The sequence below is a fragment of the Physcomitrium patens genome, chromosome 19 (genome assembly GCF_059467195.1).
Source record: "Physcomitrium patens ecotype Gransden chromosome 19, ASM5946719v1, whole genome shotgun sequence".
Classification (NCBI taxonomy): domain Eukaryota; kingdom Viridiplantae; phylum Streptophyta; class Bryopsida; order Funariales; family Funariaceae; genus Physcomitrium; species Physcomitrium patens.
This window is the reverse complement of record NC_143428.1, coordinates 9,549,379-9,569,657: the sequence shown is the minus strand read 5'-3', so window position 1 is coordinate 9,569,657 and position 20,279 is coordinate 9,549,379. Positions and strand designations below refer to the sequence as shown.

Below are 20,279 nucleotides of genomic sequence, written 5' to 3'. Positions count from 1 at the left end.
ATGAATTTTGAATCTTGGATGATAATTAATACTAGATAAAAAATTAAAAAAATAAATTAAAAAAATAAATAGACTAAAATTAAAATTTACAATTTTTTTTCTTTCAATTATAAATTTTTGTTGAAATAATTAAGTGCCTTATGTTATTTAAGTGGTTGTGTTATTTAAGAGATTGTATTGTGGTTGTTGTAGAGGTTGAAGGTGAATTTAATTGGTAGAGAATTGAAAAATTAAACAAAATAGGAGACAATTTAATCAATTAAATTGTAAGCTAGTTAATATTGATAAACTATAATAGATTATTTATCAGAAGGATTTATGTTAATCATAATTGGATTTTATTTTTTTATTTTTTATTTTTTATTTTTTAAAAATTATTGGATACTTAATCAAATAGTAATAAAAATTTATTAGAAAATTTAGATAATTAAATTGTTGTGAATTAGAATAGAGTTTCAACTAGTAAGAGTTTATTTTACTTCACAAGTTGTTAAGCTTCCTTTCATACTTTGCATAAGAAGAGTTTATTTAATTATAAAAAATATGAACTAAAACAAAATTTAGGTTAGGGTGAATAGTCTTTTTTTATAATAGAAACATGTTAATCACCTTTCTAAGAGAAATTTTGCCTTCAATAATAATGTGCATCATATCACACTTGATTATATTGGCTAGTTCACATCGCACCAATTTTATCTTCATAAGTTTGTTGTAAAGGTTGTGCAAGAAAGCGATAATGATATTTTCACTAAATGAAATAGCTTATATCTATAATATATAGCGGAAAGATATTTTGTTAATATATTCCCAATCTTTCTTTTGTAACTTTTGCTTGAGATCCACAAAGAAGTCTTATCATGAATATAAAATAGTTACAAAATTGATATACCAATAAGTATAAATAAAAATTAAAAGCCATTCACTTGGCAAGAATTATAAATATTAATTAAAATGCAGTAGGTTTTAATATCAAGAAGGTTTTAAAGTCCTCATTTTATAAAAAAATATTATAAAAGAAAATAACTTTACTAAAGTAGCATGTGGTTATCATAACATGTTTAGATCTTAGAGATTAGCCTTCTCAATAATGGCAAGGAATATCACCCTTAGCCACCTAACTATTAATGAAAAGATGTGAATATGAAATAAGAAAGAATACATAGCTCAAGATACCAAACCTCCATAGATTCATAAGAATCTCAAGAACATGTGTCATTTTGAATGTCCTCATCATTCAAAACATGAACAAACACTACCTAGCTGTAGTAATAATAATACAACAACTTGTAAAAAAATTATATTGTCAATTGAAAACATGTTGTTATTGCAACAACTTGACCTTAGTTTCAATAATTTGGATGGTACCATTCCAAAATTGATTGTCAACTGCTCTTCTCTTCAGCAGCTGGTCTTGTCTTCAAACAACCTTACTGGATAAATATGATGAACTATTAGACAATGCTTTAATCTTGAATTTGTCAACCTTACTCAAAATTACATATCAAGAAATATATCAGCAAAGTTAGAAAACTACATCAAATTGTAAGGGCTCCATTTAGGGAGCAACAAGCTCAAAGACAAATTGAAGGTGGACTTCAATAGAGTTACATCTTCCAGCATAATTCTAGCAATCTCCAATCACTTGTTTATAAGTGATATAAACTTCTTTGAAAGTATAACTAAGAATCTTAATTTCACAATTGTGAGCGCATGTTTGAATAATCTTACTAAGACAATTCCTACAAACTATGATATAAAAAGATTATCAAAGCTTTAGATGTTAATATTAGAATATAATAAGCTAAAAAATAATATTTTGGAATGGATATGAGAATTGCTTAGTCTACATTAATTGGATGTTTTGAATATCAAATTAATTAGGCCAATAACAAAAAAAAAACAATTTAGACTATTGAATAGTTTCATCTACAAAAATATATAGATAGTGCCCCACAATTGCTATGAATTAGATTTTTACTACGCCTAAGATTTTGATTTCTACCTCAATGATATATATATTTTTTTAAGTTAATGAGCTACTTAATATACCTTAAACATCTTAATATCTCTTGTAACCAATTTAGCAATATCATTCTACCTAGCATTGATAAGCTTATTAACCTATCTTATTTAAATCTCTCAAAGAATTCATTTACAAGCTTGTCAAGTGATATGGCATTAAATACCAAATCCCATCAGATGTATGTAGTTTAATTTGGTTAATATTTTTTCATCCATTGATAGTTTTTTTGTTAATTGATTTGTTCATATCAATTAGGATTTGAATACTTAAGTGGAAAAAAATCTTTAACTTGATATTCTTGTCAAGTCAAGTCTTGTGAATGATTTTGAGAGTGAGAGATCTTATTGAAAGAGTTTGCTTGGCTAAGGTGTTCTAGCCATTTTAGTAAAGCTTTAGGATTTTCCTTATTTTCACACTTGCATTCTTGGATTCTTCCTTTGCGGTGTAAGAGATAGCTTGACTTAGTTTGGTGTAGATTTCTAATGTCTCACTTAAAAAGAATCTCTCCTCTTCAATTTGTGGTATAACAAGTTAAAATAAAGTAGATAAATAAGTAAATAAGTAAATAAATTGCAATTTGGATTTGTTTTGCTGCTGGGTTTTGGGCACCACCATGCTAGGCACCAAAAACCCAGCTGAGTTGTACTGTCGAACTGTTGCGTATGGCCAGTCGTCACAAGTACTGCACAGTACGGGATATTGGACTGGGACTATGCTAAATTGTGTCACAGGGCGGAGTGTATCGAGGCAGGATCGTAGTGCTGCACAAGAGGGTTGCAAGAGAAGCGTAGCCATAGCACAGGTTCGGAATTTGCACATATGGGTAGTTCAGGCTGCAGAGCTCGGTCTCGAAGAATAGTGCGGGGTAATACTATGAGGCTGCGAGGCCGCAAGGCAGTACAAGAGCTGTAGTATAATGCAAAGCTAAGGTATTGTCTCGTGGGAATGCGGGGTCGAGACACAGGATTGTGCGAGATGGAACATCGTGAAGTAAGGTAGGCACAGGTCTGGTGCGAGTTAGCTGCAAAATCTTGCAATACTACAACATTTTAAGGCGGTGCAGCGTTGGTCTATAATTATAAGTTCATCATCTTCTGTTGCATTGCGCATTGGGTGGTGCGACATAGTGATTTGGTGTGGCAGAAGTTGGCTCGGAATTGCGACATCATGGTGATTTTGATTTTGTTACAAAATTTCGTACAAAATAAATTGGATTTGCGGTGGTGGGTGTAGTGGTGAGTGACGGCTAGCGGCGGCTTGTGATGTTCTCTCGCGGCTCAAGGCGTCAAGCCACGACCTTGTGTGCGAACAGTAATAGGGCCCACGATTTAAGGTCCATTGCTGTCATAGGGCCCACGATTTAAGGTCCATTGCTGTCATAGGGCCCACGATTTAAGGTCCATTGCTGTCATAGGACCCACAGTGACCAACCACCACGGTCAAAAGCTCTTCACGATCATAGGACCACGGTGACAGTGACCCACGGTTATAGACCAAATGCGCGATTATAGGCCAGTATTAAAATAATAAATAAATATATAAATGTTTAAAATTCTTAAAGTGTCAAGTTTGGAAGTTCACTCCAAGTTCATATGGAGTCCAAATTTGATTATTTTTGAGTCAATTTTATCTAGAGGAGGCCTAAAGAGTTCATTGGAATGCTCAATTTTTGGAGTGGAGGCCATTTGGAGCATTGAAGTGGCATTTACTAAATACCAATTGCTTTTTGAGTGAGTTTTTGATTTTCTTTCACTTCTCTATATTTCATTTTATTACAATTGTCTTTTATTATTACAAGTTCTGTAATTTGTGACCATCAACTATAGGCAAGTGTCAGTTGCTTTGATTTACTTTGATTTTTGCTTATGTATTGTTGGAGATGAGGATCCAATGTGGATTTCTGGATTTTTTTTTTTGGTACCTTCTCCTAGTTGCGGATATTATTTCTGGAGGTTTTCTATGATTACCTCATTTTATATTTATATTAGTTTCTATTGATAAGCATATTATAGGAATGAAGTTGGGTTGATGGCTGGCAAAATCCTTTTGTTTGTAGATATGTTGGATCTATAGTAATCTGGAGGTGATTACTAGTGAACTACAAAGCTTGATGGTTTTGCAGGCCTAAGATTTGTATTTGGATTAAATTACATACTTTGTGATTGATTTGTAGCACTTAATATATTGTGTGTAACAATCTTTGTTTATATGAAAAGTGTCATGTGATATGGCATCGAGAACCAAATTCCATTGAATATATATAGTTTAGTTTGATTAGTAGTTTTTCAGCATTTGATAGCTTTTTTGTTAGTTAATTTTTTCATGTCAATTAGAGTTTGAGTACTTAAATGGAAAAAAAAATCCTTGACTTGACATTTTTGTCAAGTCAAGTCTTTTCAGTAATTTTGAAAGTGAGAGATTTTCTTATAAAGATTTGTTTGGTTATGGTTTTTTTAACCATTTTAGTAAAGTTTTAGGATTTTTCTTACATTCACACTTACATTCTTGAATTCTTCCTTTTTGTTATGAGAGATAGCTTAATTTAATTTGGTATAGATTTTCAATCTTTTTTTTGAAAGTGTTTTGGATGTGCATTTGTATTTGATTTAAATTACATACTTTATCATTGGTTTGTAATACTCGATATGTTTTGTGCAATGATCTTTGTTTATATGATAAGTATGATTTGTGCAACAATTGAAAGTCCCTTTGTATTTCAAAACAAGTGAATTTTGATTCTTTTGAAAGAATCTCATTTAAAATAGAACAATTGCTACTCCAAATAGAACAATTGCTACTCCAAATAGTGTAACAATCATGCTTTTTCTAAATAATAATGTTGGTTTAAGTTACAATAATAGTAAGAGATTTTTATAGAAAGATCCTTATGATATTGAATTAGTTATAGATTTTTGTATGATTTCATTACTATAGATGAACTATGATAGATTAAACACATTCTATAATGGCCATCCGATTCAGTTAAAAATGAACCAATGGATTGTAATCTCATCAACATGCATATACAAAATTAAATTTGGTGTTTATTAATTTAAGCATGCCTATAAATTCCCATGCATTTGCATATCAAATAATAAGTTAGTAGCTTATAGAAACATTAGTTGCATAAACCAACACAAGAATAGAACCACAACTATCAATGTTTGACAAACCAAAACTCTCAAAATCCTTGATTGTTGAAACTTGCATAAGAAGAAAATTAGAACTATTGATATTTGAGAAGGAAAAGAAGAAACACAACATATATAAGAAAAAGATAAGTAGTTTGTGTCATCCATTTTGAGAGGTGCCTAAGAAATAAGCAAAAATATTGTACCAAATGTGCATGGCATGTACTTTGGGCCACAATTTAAACTAAAAAAAACAAAAAATAGATAAGTTATTGCTTCAAAAGGTAATTTTTTAATTATTATGAAAAAATTAAAAATAATTAAAAATAATGATAGATTTAATATTATCATGAATATTCTTGATATTTTGGCCAATTTTAGAAATATATGTGATATTTTTATTAATAAAAATTAAAAAATATTAAAATAATCTATCTTATTATAACCATCATTAAAAAAATTGATCATCTCCAAAAACCATTATTATCATCATCATTCCTTATTTCCTCTATTCTCATCCTTCTACATCTCAACCTTCCTTATTTTCCTATTCCTAATTCTCATCTCAACTCCCTTTCTTCATTCCACTTGTTGTTTTCAGTTGCATGAGCCTCAATTGAGTTTTCTTTTCAACAACATTTTGATGGCTCTACCTCAATCTATTCAGCTTGCTTGCTTTGCCTCATGCTATACTATTGTTTCTCTCTTTTTTTTTTTTTCTTTTTTTTCTTTCTTTTTTTTTTTTTTTTTTCCTTTCTTTGTTCAAATGTGCCATTTATTTATCTAACCAATACTCTCCTTCTTGCATTAATTGTTATTGTGTGGCTCAATTCAGTATACTTTTTTTTTATTATTTTTTTTATTGCCTTGAATGAAGACTTCAATTTTTGAGTGTGATTTATATGGATTTTTTGATTAAGTGCAATTTTCTAAGGATTGGAATTACATGTGTGCTAGGAAGTAGCTTTTTGTATGTTGTTAAAAAGTTATTGTTTGGAAGGTGTGTTGTGACAAGGTGAGTCTAATTGACATGTCATTTTTGAATCTAGATGCAAATGTAATTCTTGCATATTGTGTGGAATTTTCAAGTGATATTCTTTTGATATGGGACCCTCTTGTGGTGTTCAGTAGAGTGGTTTGGATTGGATTCTCACCTAGTTTTGTTATATGTTTGTCTTAGATTTTTGTTATTGTCCTGGATTAGTGATATGTGTCTGTTTAATTATGACTACGTATTCGTGAAGTGGACAGTTTGATTGTGTGTTTGGTTGTAGGTTACCATATCTTTGTAAATAGCAATGTGGATGGAAGTTTGATGTATGTTGTGAGCTTTCCGAAGCTTGAATCTTAAATGGGTATCTTTTCTCACCTTACCAATGCAAAATTTAGTGCAACTCAATCACAACATTAGACTCCTTGAGTTGTCTCTTCAGGATTCTTTACAAACCGGATGAGCAACCACCACTGTACCAACTCCCAGAGCTTGCCACTCCTGATTTAACGAGAAAAGCCTCGTCACTGTCGCCACTCACACACGCACTCCAGTGATATCACTCACGCCTCTGGATCCAACATATTGTAAAAACTTCACCAAGAGCTTATGCAGAATAAAAATGTTTTGAACTTCTGCACAGCTCTATTGTCAGCATTCGCCTCTACCCCAATTGGAGCAAAATATACATCCTACTAGAAATGAAGCAGCACCTTCTGTTTCTTTTCTCAACCCCAAAGTGTGTGAGGAGGAAATCAAGGTTCAAAGTAATGAACCCGTAATTTACTCCAAGTTTGAAAGTGACGGCAATCACCAAGTTGTTACTGTAAAGGTCTGTGTTTAATCTGTGTTTTGAATCGACCTTTCTTCACACATACAATGAAATCTCGACATGGTTCTGAATGCTTTTCTTTGGTGTCAAATTGAAGTTTTCGCTTGGAACGTCCTTTCATGGAACTGGTGAAGTCGGTGGACTTGTTGAGCGCACTGGGAAGCAGGTAAGCCTTTGCTCATTGACAGCATCTACGTTGTGAAGTCACATATTGCAACATTATGTTGCCTCAAATCATCCTATTGTTTCTGTGGCAATTCTACTGCTGTCCCCATTTCGTTATGTAATAATCGAAGTGCAATGTGTATGCGCTGTTGTTCTCTGCAGATTTGTTCTTGGAATACCGATGCATGGGGCTCCAATCAGAACACCACTTCATTGTATCAATCACATCCGGGGGTCTTTGTAGTACTTCTAATTGGGGACGCTTTCGGAGTATTGTCTAACACATCAAGGCGGTGTGAATTGAGCTTTGCAGCTAATCTGTGTTTTGCTACAACTCTCAACTAAGACTCATAGAGTTGGGAACATGAACTAGTTGGAATGAGGGGGGTTGAGATGAGAGTTAAGAATGGAGGGAACAAGAGGGGTTGGGATGAGGAAGGCTATAAAAAGAGGGAGAGGGGGGCTGGAAACGAGGAAGGCGGGATGAAAGCTATGATTGTAATGACTGTTTTTGGAGATGATCCATTCTCCTAATGATAGTTATAATAGGGTGGATTGATTTAGTAAATGGGTGGATCATTTTAACATTCCTCTAAAAGTAATCTCATAAATATAAGATTTTGTTAAAGGAGAACAAAAGCAAAATTATGAAACTAAAATAATTACATGTTTATTTATAATATTTTGATTTATTTTTGTATAAACATATCATGTTCCTACTATTTAATTTTTTTTCTTCTAAGTGGTATAAATATTTATAAATATACTAAAATAAATAATTTTTAGAACATTCGGAATCTATTTTTTAAGATAGAAAATATAATAAATTATTTATTTGATATTCATGATAAAACTAAACTTTAAATTTTATTAAACATATATTTAAAAAGAAAGGTTTCTTTCAATTCACACTTTATAAAAAAATAATATTTTTTGCAAGTTGATGTTAAAAATGTAAGTAAAGTTATGATTGCATTAAAGATACAAGTATCTTATTGCTGATGCTTGTACATTGAATTATAGAACTTGAAGTTATTATTTCTGAATCAAATGTGATAATATGTTTTGGTTCACATGAATAATGGAATAAAAAAATACAAGGTAACAAAAAAATATTAAAAGATAAATCAATAAATAAAAATTATGTTATAATCATAGATGTTTAAAAATTATATATATATATATATAATTTTTAAATTTATTAAATTTAATCAAATTTTATTGATTATATATTAAAAAACATATTTGAAATACAAATTAGAATTTCATTTCATTTAAAGAATGAAACTAGTGTATTTAAAAATACCAAAATATTAAACTTTATTATAAATAATTTAATATAATAATATGAAAATTACTATTTTTAATAAAATTTAAAATAAAAACCTTATTATCATATGTTATACATTGAGAAAAACTTAAAATGTTTATGGATGAGTTATTTTTAAACTGTGCACATTGTTTATAGAAAAGTGAAGTAATATTTATCTCATTTTTTATAAAATTCTTTGTATGATTAAATTTAAATAGTATATTTAATATAAGAATTTTGAATTATATAGTATTAATCAGATAATTTTAAATAATATAATATTTAATGTATATATATAATTTAAAATAAGATATCAGATAATTTTAAATAATATATTATAATAATTATTTTAAAAATTCTTTATTTATATATTATCAAAAATACTTAATACATTATTAATTTTTATTATTGATTTTAAATCATTTATATTTTTGAAGTCAACATACCATACTTGTAGGTAAGACATAAAGTATAGATTATTTTAGATTTTTAGATTTTTTTAAAGATATAAAAGTGTTATTATTTCTTAATTCATATATACTTGGCAAGATTGTAATTTCTCATTTAGGATTTGAATCACTAATTTTCTTAATACCAACTTACTATTTGTAGATAATTGAAGGTCATAGTTATTTTTTAAACCATTAAATATTAGAATACATGAATTTAACATATTTCTTTGTTACAAAAAGAAATAAATACAAAAGAATTTTTTAAAAAATAAGTTACTTGCTTAAAAATAATTAAAATGTTTAAATCAATGTCAACAAAGATAACATATTTTTAATATTACTTAAGTAAAATCATACGCAAGTATATATATATATATATATATATATATATTTTACATACTTCTATTTTAATTAAATCACTCACATCTAACTTCACTTGAATATTTTAAAAATTAAAAATACTTATAGAAGATTATTATGATTTGTAAAATTCTAATAAAACCATTGTGTATCCAAAATGACCTTAAACTACCAAAAAATAACAAATTAGGGAAACTTATTATGTAGAAGACAAGGCAAGAGACTAAAATTGCAAAAAATAGTTATATAAAAAAATTAAATTTAAAAAAATACTTCTTGTAATTGTTTTCATTAAGAAATGAATTCATATATTTAAACTTGAATTAAAAATGATCTAATGTATTTCATGCCTTCTTCTTTAAATTACATCTAAAAGCAAAGGTTTCCAAAAAAGGATTTTTCTTCACCAATCAAAAAAACTTGGTAAGAATTTTGAACAATCTCCAACAACCAAATTTTAAAACAACATCAAAAAATTAATGATTCAAACTCTAACATACTAGACAAAACTTTGTACAAGATTCACCCCTACTAGCTTGTGAAAACAAATGAAACAAACCACCTACCCTAACTTATATCTATCGACCACATAAGAGATGCGAGACAAAAATTAAATTCAAAAGAATAGCAGTGTCAGAAGAATTTACTAGCAACCACGTGGTGTGGAATCGTCGTTGCGAGGAGATAAGCTTCGGAATCAGCTTTCTCCGAAGGCCGAGACCATGAGGATAATTGTGGGAAATTGTAAGTTTATTAGATTGTGTGTGTGTCAAAGTCAGTAGGATATTCTTCGATGAATAGCATTCCAGATTTTATTTTGGCTATTTTTACTGACATGAGTATCAAACAGAACTTACTGAGTGGAAGTCACTTGAAGGGCTCTTGTGTTGTTTAACTTTATCTCTTCAACTTTTTGTGCATACTAGGTTCATACATTCGTAATTAGGGCTTAAGGTGCAATGGTGGCGAAGTGCAGTGATGCATAAATGGGGATGCTCTTCCCATCTTCCTTTTACGGGCTAAACATAGAGGTACCTTACTATGTGCCAGCAGATGATCCCCACTTGTAGTGTGCGTGGCATCAGCATTGTTCCATCACAGTTAGGATTTGAAACAGTCGCATCTCAAGTGAATTTTAGGATTCGGATCACATTTCAAGCTTTTGGAGTAAGAGTTGGTTCTCGTTTCCAAAAAATAAAAAAAAAACACGTGTTACCATTTTCATTTATAAGAAATGATAACGACTTATTCTCCGAAACTGAGATTTCACTCTCTCGGTTCAGGTAGAATCTGGTGGGCACTTGTTTTGAAACTGTTTTTGTTGATTCAGGTATGTTGACATAATCTCGGTAAAGGATGCCTTTGAATTACATCGAATATAGAAGCAATACGATGAAATATCCGGCGACTCTAGGGATGGTTGCAGACAGAATTTGAGAAGGACCTTTGGAGGATATAATATCATGTATTTTTGGATCGTGAAGTTTTTCCATTCCAAACGAAAAAGCAAATCCCGATGTGCAGTAAGTTTTCCGACATTTAGATCTTTTATTTAGAAGCTTCTCCTTTGACTTCGTGTGTAGGTCAAGTGACCTTCCCTTGGATTGCTAGACCGTGTGATTACCTGCACTGGACTGGTTGTGTGTTTCCCAGTGCTGAGTCCGCTTTCTTTCAAAAGGCTCTGCTTACCATCTACAGTTCACTTGCAACTCTTGCATATCATCTGCGACGTTGTCTGCAACTTTCCCAGGTCATCAAATTCACGTCGTTGAACGAAACGAGTTGCCATTAGATGAGCAGGCGTTGCAGCACTGCATTAGGTTTCGTATCGGACTCGCAACAGATTAGGTGGAACCAGATCGAGATTCGAGGATTACTGAAGCTGCTGCTGCTGTGGTTCAGTGATACTGCAAGAGTACTTGCGATCAGTTGGTACTTTGTGGAGAAGTGCTCCTGTTCTTTCGTGGCGATGGATCCAGCGCCGTGTTTGGCTTTGCACCTGGAGTAGTCGCTCGCTTCGAAGTCCTTCACCACCCTGAAGTCGGTGTGTCGGTAAGTTACACGCCTCTTTCAAGTGAAGGATCGTTTTGGTAGGTGTTGCTCTTGAATAGAGTCAATAGTTTATATTGGGAATCCTTGTTCAACAGTTGTAGAAATGGTTTTTTCAAATCCTCGCTCGAGAACAACAACGTTGCAGCAATTCGTGTGATACTCTTCAGTGTTGGAATCCTATGTTACCACCTTAGCGTTACTATCGGTAATTTGGAGTGACCATTTGAGCTCTTGGAACCATAACCCCAAAGTTCTGATTTTGAGATTCTGATGAAATCTGGACTGTTTCTAAACATTAGAAATGTTGCCGAGGTTATCAGACATCAATTTTAGAATTCTACAACTTTCAAGGATGCCGTTAAATCCAAGACGTATGGTGGTGGTGGGACTCGACTTCGGCACCACATACTCCGGATTCTCCTTTGCACTTATCTCGGAGCCATACAAAATTAATTCCTTTTTCGAGTATCCAAACTCATCAAACCTCTATCCCAAAACTCCAACAGTGAGTTACTACAAGAAGGTACCCGGTCATGAAGATCAGTGGAGGTTAAATTCTTGGGGTTTCACTGCCCGCTCTGAGTACACTAGAGACATGGCCAAGTTAACTAAAGAACAACGCAGACGGAAACATTCTGGCGCACAAAATGACAATGCTCCACTACCGGAAGTTGGCAGATACATCACGAAGTTCAAACTCTACCTGGCAAATGAAAGAATGGCAAGAGTACCCCTACCGTCGCTTCCTGCAGGGCTTACAAATGAGAGGGTCATCACGGATTATTTGCGGGAAATGGGAGCTTTAATCCTCAAAACCTTACGGGGGCAGTACAGAAATTTAGACCTGACCAATGATCTGATTCAGTGGTGCATAACGGTTCCATCAATTTGGGATAATGTTGCGAAATCGGTGATGAAGGATTGCATGGTGAGGGCGGGCTTGGTGAGCGGGACCGACGATAGTCACCTTAGCATCGTGTTGGAGCCAGAAGCAGCCTTCTTTCACTGTTACCAGCATTTACACGAAAGCGCCATCACTGTTAATGATAAGATCCTGATTGCCGACATCGGTGGCGGGACTTCCGACATTGTTGTAGAGCAGGTCGTTGCCATTGGTCAGAGTAGCTATCAAGTGAAAGAAGTGACATTCAGCTCTGGAGGTTTGTGCGGCAGCATTTACGTTGACCAATCTTTTATTAAGTTTATGATACAATCAATTCCATGTCTGGATGGGGCCCTGGATCAGCAGCCGTCTCTTTATGCCTCATTACTCAAAGAATGGGACGAAGCGAAGGCCAGCTTCGGTGATCTAACTAGGAGTAATCGCTCCACCGACATATCACTTCATTACGAATTGTTGAATATGATGAAACCGTACGCGAGTATGGACAACGATGTTGCAAGGGCGTTGAATGATGGCTTATATGAGATTAGGTACGATCAGATGAAATCCATTTTCGATCCTATAATCAATCAGAACTTAACTCTCATTTCCGATAAATTGAGAGAAGTGCAAGGCGTTACTGTCATCGCCGTTGTCGGCGGATTGGCTAAGTCAGAGTATCTCATCCAGTGCATCAAACGGCGATTCTCCAGTGAAGTGAGGCACATCATTGTACCCGGGAATCCCGTGAGCGCGATATCCTTGGGTGCCGTAATGTCGGCGCTCAATCCTGACACTATCATCTCCAGAGTGAGCAAGAAGACTTATGGGGTCGAGTGTGTGGAGGAATTCAAATATGGGGTCGATCGAGAGGACCACCTCCAGGTCATCAATAATTTAAGGCGATGCAGAAATCGGTTTCATATCTATGTTAGAAAGGGTGATGTGGTGAACGTCGATCAGTGCATCAGCAAGACCTATTATCCAGCTAGAAGTGGACAGACGACTATGGATGTAACACTTTTCAGTTCGGAGAACACGAATCCGAGGTACACCGATGAGCCCGGGGTGAAAATGGAGGGCAGTTTTACGATCGATATCTCGGGGGACATGACATTGGATGAAAAGCGAATAGTTAAGGAGTCGTTATACTTCGGAAGGTCGTCGCTTGAGCTAGTTGCCGAGCCTGTGAACTTCTTCCTTGGCAGTCAAGGGCCTAACCAGTTGCATCTCCCGATTGCAGAAGGTTTCGTGTGATCATCACCCATTCCGATCATGCTGCATTGTACCATACATGCTAGTCTAGGTCACTAGAATCTCTGCTGGTACCACAGCAAAGCTACCCGGCTGGTTCATATCTTAGAAAATAATCTTCATAGTGAATTTGAATTCTCTGGTCGAAAGCTTCACAGTTACAACTCTCTTTTCCCTCTTTGTAAGCTTGAGACTTCACCTGCAGGTGATCCGTATCATTGTGCCAGGGAGTGTACTAGAAACCTCGCAATTCTCTTGGGCTTGTTTCTAAGAGTTGCCAGAGCGTCGGTAGTCATTCGCGTGTGCCATCTACTCATCCACAACGCGTAAGAAATTTTGAAATTTTAGCACCACTCTCGTCACAGTCGACGTCTGACATGGTTTCAGAATTCAGGGTTTTCAATGCAGTCTTTGAATATATTGTGCATCCAAGATCTCCAAATGACATCACATGATGCTCTTGACTGTGACAAATGAGGGCTTGTAAAGAAAAATGAGTTCATTTAAAGAGGAATACTCTAAAATTCAAACTGAAAATGCCTGACTCGTGCAAACACAACGCTTGAAAACTGAAGATGGTATCAACTCCATATTTAGAATTGATAACGACGTTGCACGTTACCATATGTGTGACTATTCAGATGGAGAATATTTAGCAAATCCGCCTTTTTTTACACAATCACATATGCTCGCCAACTGTTTATTTCAAAAGTGCGAATGGTAATACAATCAATGAAAATCTGATTAAAATCGGAACACTATCATCACCTAAACATACACAGACTTCAACCAGTGTTATATGCTTTTGAAAGGAGCAAACGAAGGTGAATGGATACTAGCATAGGGGAAGAGATACACTATACCAATAAGTCAAAACGACAATCATTCCGTTGAATAGCGATGACAACTGCACACCTGCACTGCTGAAAAAGGCATTACACCACGAACACGTTCAAAAGCCTCTCGCCAGTTGGAGCACGATACTGCTTCTGTTGACATCTCCCACCGCTTACGCCGTGAGATCTGACGTCCAACTTAATCGGTAGGAGCCAGAAAAATTGAGTCCGTGCACGTCATCAAATGATGCTCAAGTGTATAAATAACATGTGTTTTGCCTCGGTATCTGACGTTATAATTAATTGGTAGCTGTTTACACGGAGATCCATTGTCTGCTCGGGTCGGAATCTAGAAAAGCGGCACAGTTCTCCGAAGGGACCAGGTGGTAGGGCATGGATGGGGCTCTTTGATGCCGCATAATCAAGGAATTTCGGTGTTTCTAAGTTTATTGTGGCTTTGTTTGATAAGTAAGTTGTTCTTTTGCATTAGCAGAACAACCCTAGGCTCGTATACTTGTATGAATACCATCGTAATGTAACTGGTGTAGCATGTCAGTTTTGCTTACAAATCCACCTAGAGATGGAGTTTGGGCCATCTTTACGTGTGAGAATTTGTTCAATTAGCGCTCCAGGGTGCTTGATTTGCAACTGCGACTGATGTGCTGAATTCCGTGGTGCTCGGGGGACTTCCACAGGTTAGACCAAGTTGCTGATCCTCTCGGTTTTTTTAGTCATTCTCAAAGCATAGCTGTGCCTGGAGGTCAGATCCAACAGCGATCACCAGCTACTTACAACAAGCTAAATCTGTTCCTGAACTTGTTTCGCTGAAAAACAGTTTCAAATTGCCATTTACTTCTCATACAACCGGTTGTGCTGATTCTGACTAGTTGTTTGGCCTTGTGTAGTGATTCGTGAGTTTCATTTTCTGTCAGTTCAAGCTCATTTGATTCTTATAGTATTGTGTTTGGGAAGAGGGTTTCTTCTAAGATATTATCTTCCTCCTTCTCAGGTCGTGCTTTCTGAATAGTTAGAAAGCTGTGCTCGCTTAAAATCCATTAGCTGGTGCGTAACTTCGATTTGCTTCTTTCCTATTCAAAGTATTGAATCACTAACATGGTTTATGTCGCAAATTTGTCAGAGTCATCTCGGATTGACGTGACTACATGGATCAGAGTAGTAGTGACGAAGAGGCAGAACCGAATGTTGTAGTAGTTCCAACCCATGGAGGTCAGTATGTCAAGTTTACCAAGGAAGGATTTGATTTTGAAGTCTCCAGTAGATACACACCACCAATTCAACTGCTCGGATGTGGAGCTTGTGGTCCCGTGTGGTGAGAAATTCTTCCTTAGGAAAATTCTTCTTAAGATTCCTCGTCTTTCTGAAACCAGTAAGTGGTTCGTGATGCTCATTACAGTGGAGAAAAAAACATTTTTCTGTTTTTTTTGCTTGTGCAGCTCAATGATTGATTCAATAACGGGTGAGAAGGTAGCAGTCAAAAAGTTTGTGAATGGCGTCAACGACCCAGATTACGCGAAGCGGACCATTCGTGAAATTAAACTTCTCAGGCTTATGAATCACGAGAACGTACTAATCAGAAAGATGAAACTGAACATTCTGAATGTAATATGTGCAGTGACGTGGGAGGATAATGCAATCTTTTAGTTCTCTCATACGTGTTTTTGGTGGGAGCATGACTGCAGCATGGGGCTGTAAACATTTTGCTGTATGTGCTGGTCATCTAGAATTGTTCAGTGTCCATAAGAATCCGCACGATCGATAATCCGAATAGATTTCTCTGTTCTGCAAAAGCCCAAGCACGAATGACTAGAGTAAGCATAACTTGAGGTCTGAGTTATCGATCATGGATATGTCTGTATTTGCTACCATGAACCAGTGGCCACAAGTTGAATTGTTCCAGTCAATGCAGAGTTAGACTGGAAATAGAAGATTAAAAGTATTCCTTGTAGTCTTTTTAGATTGTAAAAAGATCTCCAGATTCCCCGTCTAACGCATGGGAATGTTTTTAACACGTATAACCTGGATGCAGTATATCCTAAGTCGAATTTTGCGGGGGTTGAAATACATTCATTCAGAGAAGGTCTTTCACCGGGGTTCGAAACCTGCCAATATTTTGGTCAATTTCGATTGATCACTGAAAATTGCAGATTCTGGCTTGGCACGCATATGCACTGAAGCAGAATCTTTGATGGAGTATGTTGTAACAAGATGGTACAGAGCACCAGAGTTACTTTTTATTTGCCCGACATATGATACTGCAGTTGATGTGTGGTCCGTGGGATGTATCCTACTAGAGTTATACCTCGGAGCTCCATTATTACAGGGCAGTGACTACGTAAACCAGATCCTCCTCATCATAGAAGTACACCTTGTTACCCAATTTGGCATGTGGTTGTGCTGTTTCTGACCCTTCTGTCTGGGCGGAAAAGAGGTAACTTAGGAATGAATCCTTTAAGCATCACTTTACGAATGTACATCTGATACTGTGTTGATTGTTCTGATGAAACTCTCATGGGACATATTGACCTCTGAAATTAAAAAATGACCTGGTAGTGAAACCCACTGCATCTGCACTGCATCTGCAAGCCTATCTTATCAGCTGCATTGACTTTCAGTAAGAGGGGATTAGTTCAAAAAGTAGCATTCCTAAGTCACAAACAACCCTGGCACATCTGCCTTACTGATCTATTTCTCAACTGCTGTTGAGGTTGTCATGTTCGATGGTAACTGAACTTGTAATGTTACTCCACTAACTTACAACCCGTCTCTTGGCCTCTGAGTTGTCTTCTTTATGAATGGCAGCTCGTCGGGACTCCCGAGGACGAGGACCTCCACTTTCTGAGAGACTTGAACAGCAGGCGATATGTGAAGGAATGTTTGACTCGAAAACCACACGTTCCTTTCACCGAGAAATTCAAAGACATCAACCCGACCGCTCTCGATCTTGCCGAAAAGATGATAGTCTTCAACCCAGCCAAAAGAATCTCAGGTATCATTCCGGCGATGTAACTTCTGAACTAGAGAGTTGAGTTTACCCCATTCTGATGACTGGCATTGTTTGTGCCATTGAACATTGATTCCTGAATCAGTTTCCTACAACACACCAGCTTGACTGCAACTCTATAGCATATGCAGCGCCTCCGATGTGGATCACTGCTAGTTGCGGTGCACCTCTAGTGTATGTTTTTCTCACCACAAGAGTCCCATGCCATATTCCTGGTTTCTGAGTTGGATTCCTGATTGTTTTTTGTGCCTATTTGGCTTCTCATCGTGGCCAAGATGAAGAACCCAATTGTGGAGCAATCTTCGAATTTGAATCCGACATTTCCTCCGTTTCAGTGGACTATGTGAAGGATTGCATATGGACGGAATCGGCGAAGATGAACTCAAATATTGATGTTAAGAGGCAATAGCTTCACCCCATCCCATCCCATCTTTGGCTAATCTTCATTACCTAGTGACCGATCTTACAGCTTGTTATGAAGGCCATGTTTTGATTATATAGTGTAACGCATGTACTAAAACTTTCTGTTGCAGTAAAAGTGAATAAAACAGTAGAAACAGATTTCATGAAACTAAAAATTTATGGTACGAATGGTTTTTGTTTTATTTGGTGTTTTTTTTTTCATTACTTAATATTTAGAAATGCTTTTGGAATTTTGTGAGTGGTGCTGTTGTGGATTCACAAAGGTTGGACCGCAATATTCCTTGGAGCAAAGACTAAGGGCAAATAAAATATGCATGTGTGGATATATCTATGTATAATGTGGATTTCTTCATTAAGTTTTTTGGAGATGTTTAAAGCCTTTCATAAAAATAAATCTATATATATATATATAAATTGTTCTCTAAGTTCAAATTCTTTCTAATTGTTTTAGTCTATATTAATCAAGGTGGTGCAATTCTTTTTAAGAAAATAGTTTTTAATTACATCATGACTTTATATATTAATCGTATATTTTTTCATATTTTTTTCAACCAATAAAAAATAAAACACAATCTCTTCCTAATTATTAAAAAATAACAATGTTGATGTATTTTTTATTAATCTTAATAATAAACTTATTAAACCTTTTCATATAATATTTTTATATTTTATTTGCCTTATTGATAGTATTTTTTCTATCTATCAATTGAATTCAATACAAACTGTAATATCAACACTCTTAGCTGTTGATATACAAATGTAATACAAATTTTAATAGCAAAAATTTCCGAGTCTTTATCATATCAACTTAATAAAAAAATTTAAAAAAATTAAAAATTAATTTCTTTGAATATAATCTTAAAGAGTTTTATATGCACTCATTAGATGAATTATATTTTAATACTATTTTTGTCAAAAATTTTAAGAAAATTTTTGATACACTAAGTAATCATTAATAAATTTATAAAAATATTTACAATATAAAAAAATGCGTTTTTAAGTTCTTCATTTTATGTTAAGAAGAAAGACACATTAGCTTATCTCAAAAATAAGAAGAGAATAACCATTAAATTTATTTTTTCTATTTATAGAAAATTTATTTTAAAAATCATAAAACAAACATCTAAAAAGTCCAAGAGCCTCTAATTAGTAGTACTTTTTTTTATAGAAATATAATAAAAAAATATAAAATAAGAAATATTACATGTCAAAAAATTTAAATAAAATATAAATTAAAAAATAATTATAATGAAAAAAAAATATTTTTTAAAGAGTTTATTTTAAAATATAAAGCAACTACAAACTAAACATGATTGTTTGTTTATTACTTAATATATATCAAAATTTATTAAGAGCTACCTATTTAAAATAGATTCAAATTAATATAATTTTTTCATCAATACACTAAAACCTATTTTAGAATTGCTTTAATATTTCATATCAGTTATAAAACTTTTATTACTGCATCTAGTATAAAGATTTTTTGATCATAGATACTAGATTCAGTTTAAATTCAGTTTTAATTCTAAGAGATTTAGAGAAAATAGAATAATTATAAATATATATAAAAATATTAAATACAATACTCATTCTAATTTTTTTTAATTTTAAAAGTTTTATTTTTTATTTTTTTAATTTTTATTTTATTACTCTATGAAAATTATAATATTTTGATTTGATTTTAGCTTATAAAATTTTAATTTAAAATACTTAAATATATAATTATAATAATTATTTTAAATTTTTTAATAAGAATTAAATTTTAATATATGTTTTAATAGATTTAACATTATTTTTAAGAAAATAAAGATTTTGAATATTTTAAGATAGAAAGGTGGATTGCAACTAAGACATATTAATGCACAATAAGATCTAATTTGGATGCAATTTTGTAGCTAGACTAGAATTTTTTTAATTAAAATAAAATAATATATATATATTTAAAATTTCGCATATATATATATATATATATATATATATATATATATTCAAAAATAATTTAGTAGTATTTTTTTTTTGTAGGATTTTTTGATTATTAAAATTTTCTTTTACTTTCAAAAAAAATTTAGTAGTATTTTTAGAACAAGATATTAAAAATTTGATTTACTTTTATTTCTACTTATTTCTACTTATCTAAATAAATGTACTAATGATAATAATTGTTGGTGACATTATTTCCATTTCTAGGCAACAAATTCTATGTAGAGTTGTAAAATTATTTCATAAATTGATAAAATCCAAGATCTATTAAATGGTATTGGCAACAAACTTTGATCTTTATTTTGCACAAAGGTGGTTAATAGGTTTCATGAACCATAAATAATAATCTATACCAAGGCAAGAAGATTATTCAACTATTTGATCATTACTACGGCTTTTATAAATACATTCAAATAATACATTTTTTATTTTATTACATATAATTTACATCTCTAATAGTATCACTAAGCATCAAGAGTCTATTTTAAGTTCATAGTACCAAACACTCTATATCTTACCATTTTTTTAAGAATTAACATATATCTCTAGAAAATCTTCATTAC

The 20,279-nt window shown here is 33.4% G+C and overlaps 2 protein-coding genes across 7 annotated transcripts; both read left to right on the top strand.

Annotated features, from left to right (window-relative positions):
• The first annotated feature begins 10,892 nt into the window (after nt 1-10,892).
• On the top strand, nt 10,893-13,808 carry LOC112295806 (uncharacterized). Of its 2 annotated transcripts, none has more exons than XM_024547773.3 (2): nt 10,893-11,318; nt 11,639-13,808. In XM_024547773.3, the coding sequence occupies exon 2, from the start codon at nt 11,671-11,673 to the stop codon at nt 13,456-13,458; it is 1,788 nt and encodes a 595-aa protein (XP_024403541.1). In that variant the 5' UTR covers nt 10,893-11,318; nt 11,639-11,670; the 3' UTR covers nt 13,459-13,808. The 2 variants fall into 2 exon arrangements, with proteins under 2 accessions (XP_024403541.1, XP_024403540.1); XM_024547772.3 differs by having other exon boundaries at nt 10,896-11,318; nt 11,618-13,808.
• A 670-nt stretch (nt 13,809-14,478) lies between these two features.
• LOC112295919 (mitogen-activated protein kinase homolog NTF6) lies at nt 14,479-18,906 on the top strand. Of its 5 annotated transcripts, XM_090244755.1 has the most exons (5): nt 14,527-14,986; nt 15,430-15,621; nt 15,746-16,520; nt 17,112-17,298; nt 17,589-18,906. In XM_090244755.1, exons 3-5 carry the CDS (start codon nt 16,518-16,520, stop codon nt 17,720-17,722), a joined length of 324 nt encoding a protein of 107 aa, XP_090100881.1. In that variant the 5' UTR covers nt 14,527-14,986; nt 15,430-15,621; nt 15,746-16,517; the 3' UTR covers nt 17,723-18,906. The 5 variants fall into 5 exon arrangements, with proteins under 5 accessions (XP_090100880.1, XP_024403728.1, XP_090100881.1 ...); XM_090244754.1 differs by lacking the exon at nt 15,746-16,520 and adding an exon at nt 14,987-15,051 and having other exon boundaries at nt 14,479-14,759; nt 17,112-18,906; XM_024547960.3 differs by lacking the exon at nt 15,746-16,520 and having other exon boundaries at nt 14,522-14,986.
• The last annotated feature ends 1,373 nt before the right edge of the window (nt 18,907-20,279 follow it).

Coding starts and splice junctions, on each gene's coding strand:
- LOC112295806 (XM_024547772.3), top strand. CDS start 11,620: ATGTTGCCGAGGTTATCAGACATCAATTTTAGAATTCTACAACTTTCA.
- LOC112295919 (XM_024547959.3), top strand. CDS start 15,455: ATGGATCAGAGTAGTAGTGACGAAGAGGCAGAACCGAATGTTGTAGTA. Junction 15,622..15,745: donor GGAGCTTGTGGTCCCGTGTG/GTGAGAAATTCT, acceptor TTGCTTGTGCAG/CTCAATGATTGATTCAATAA.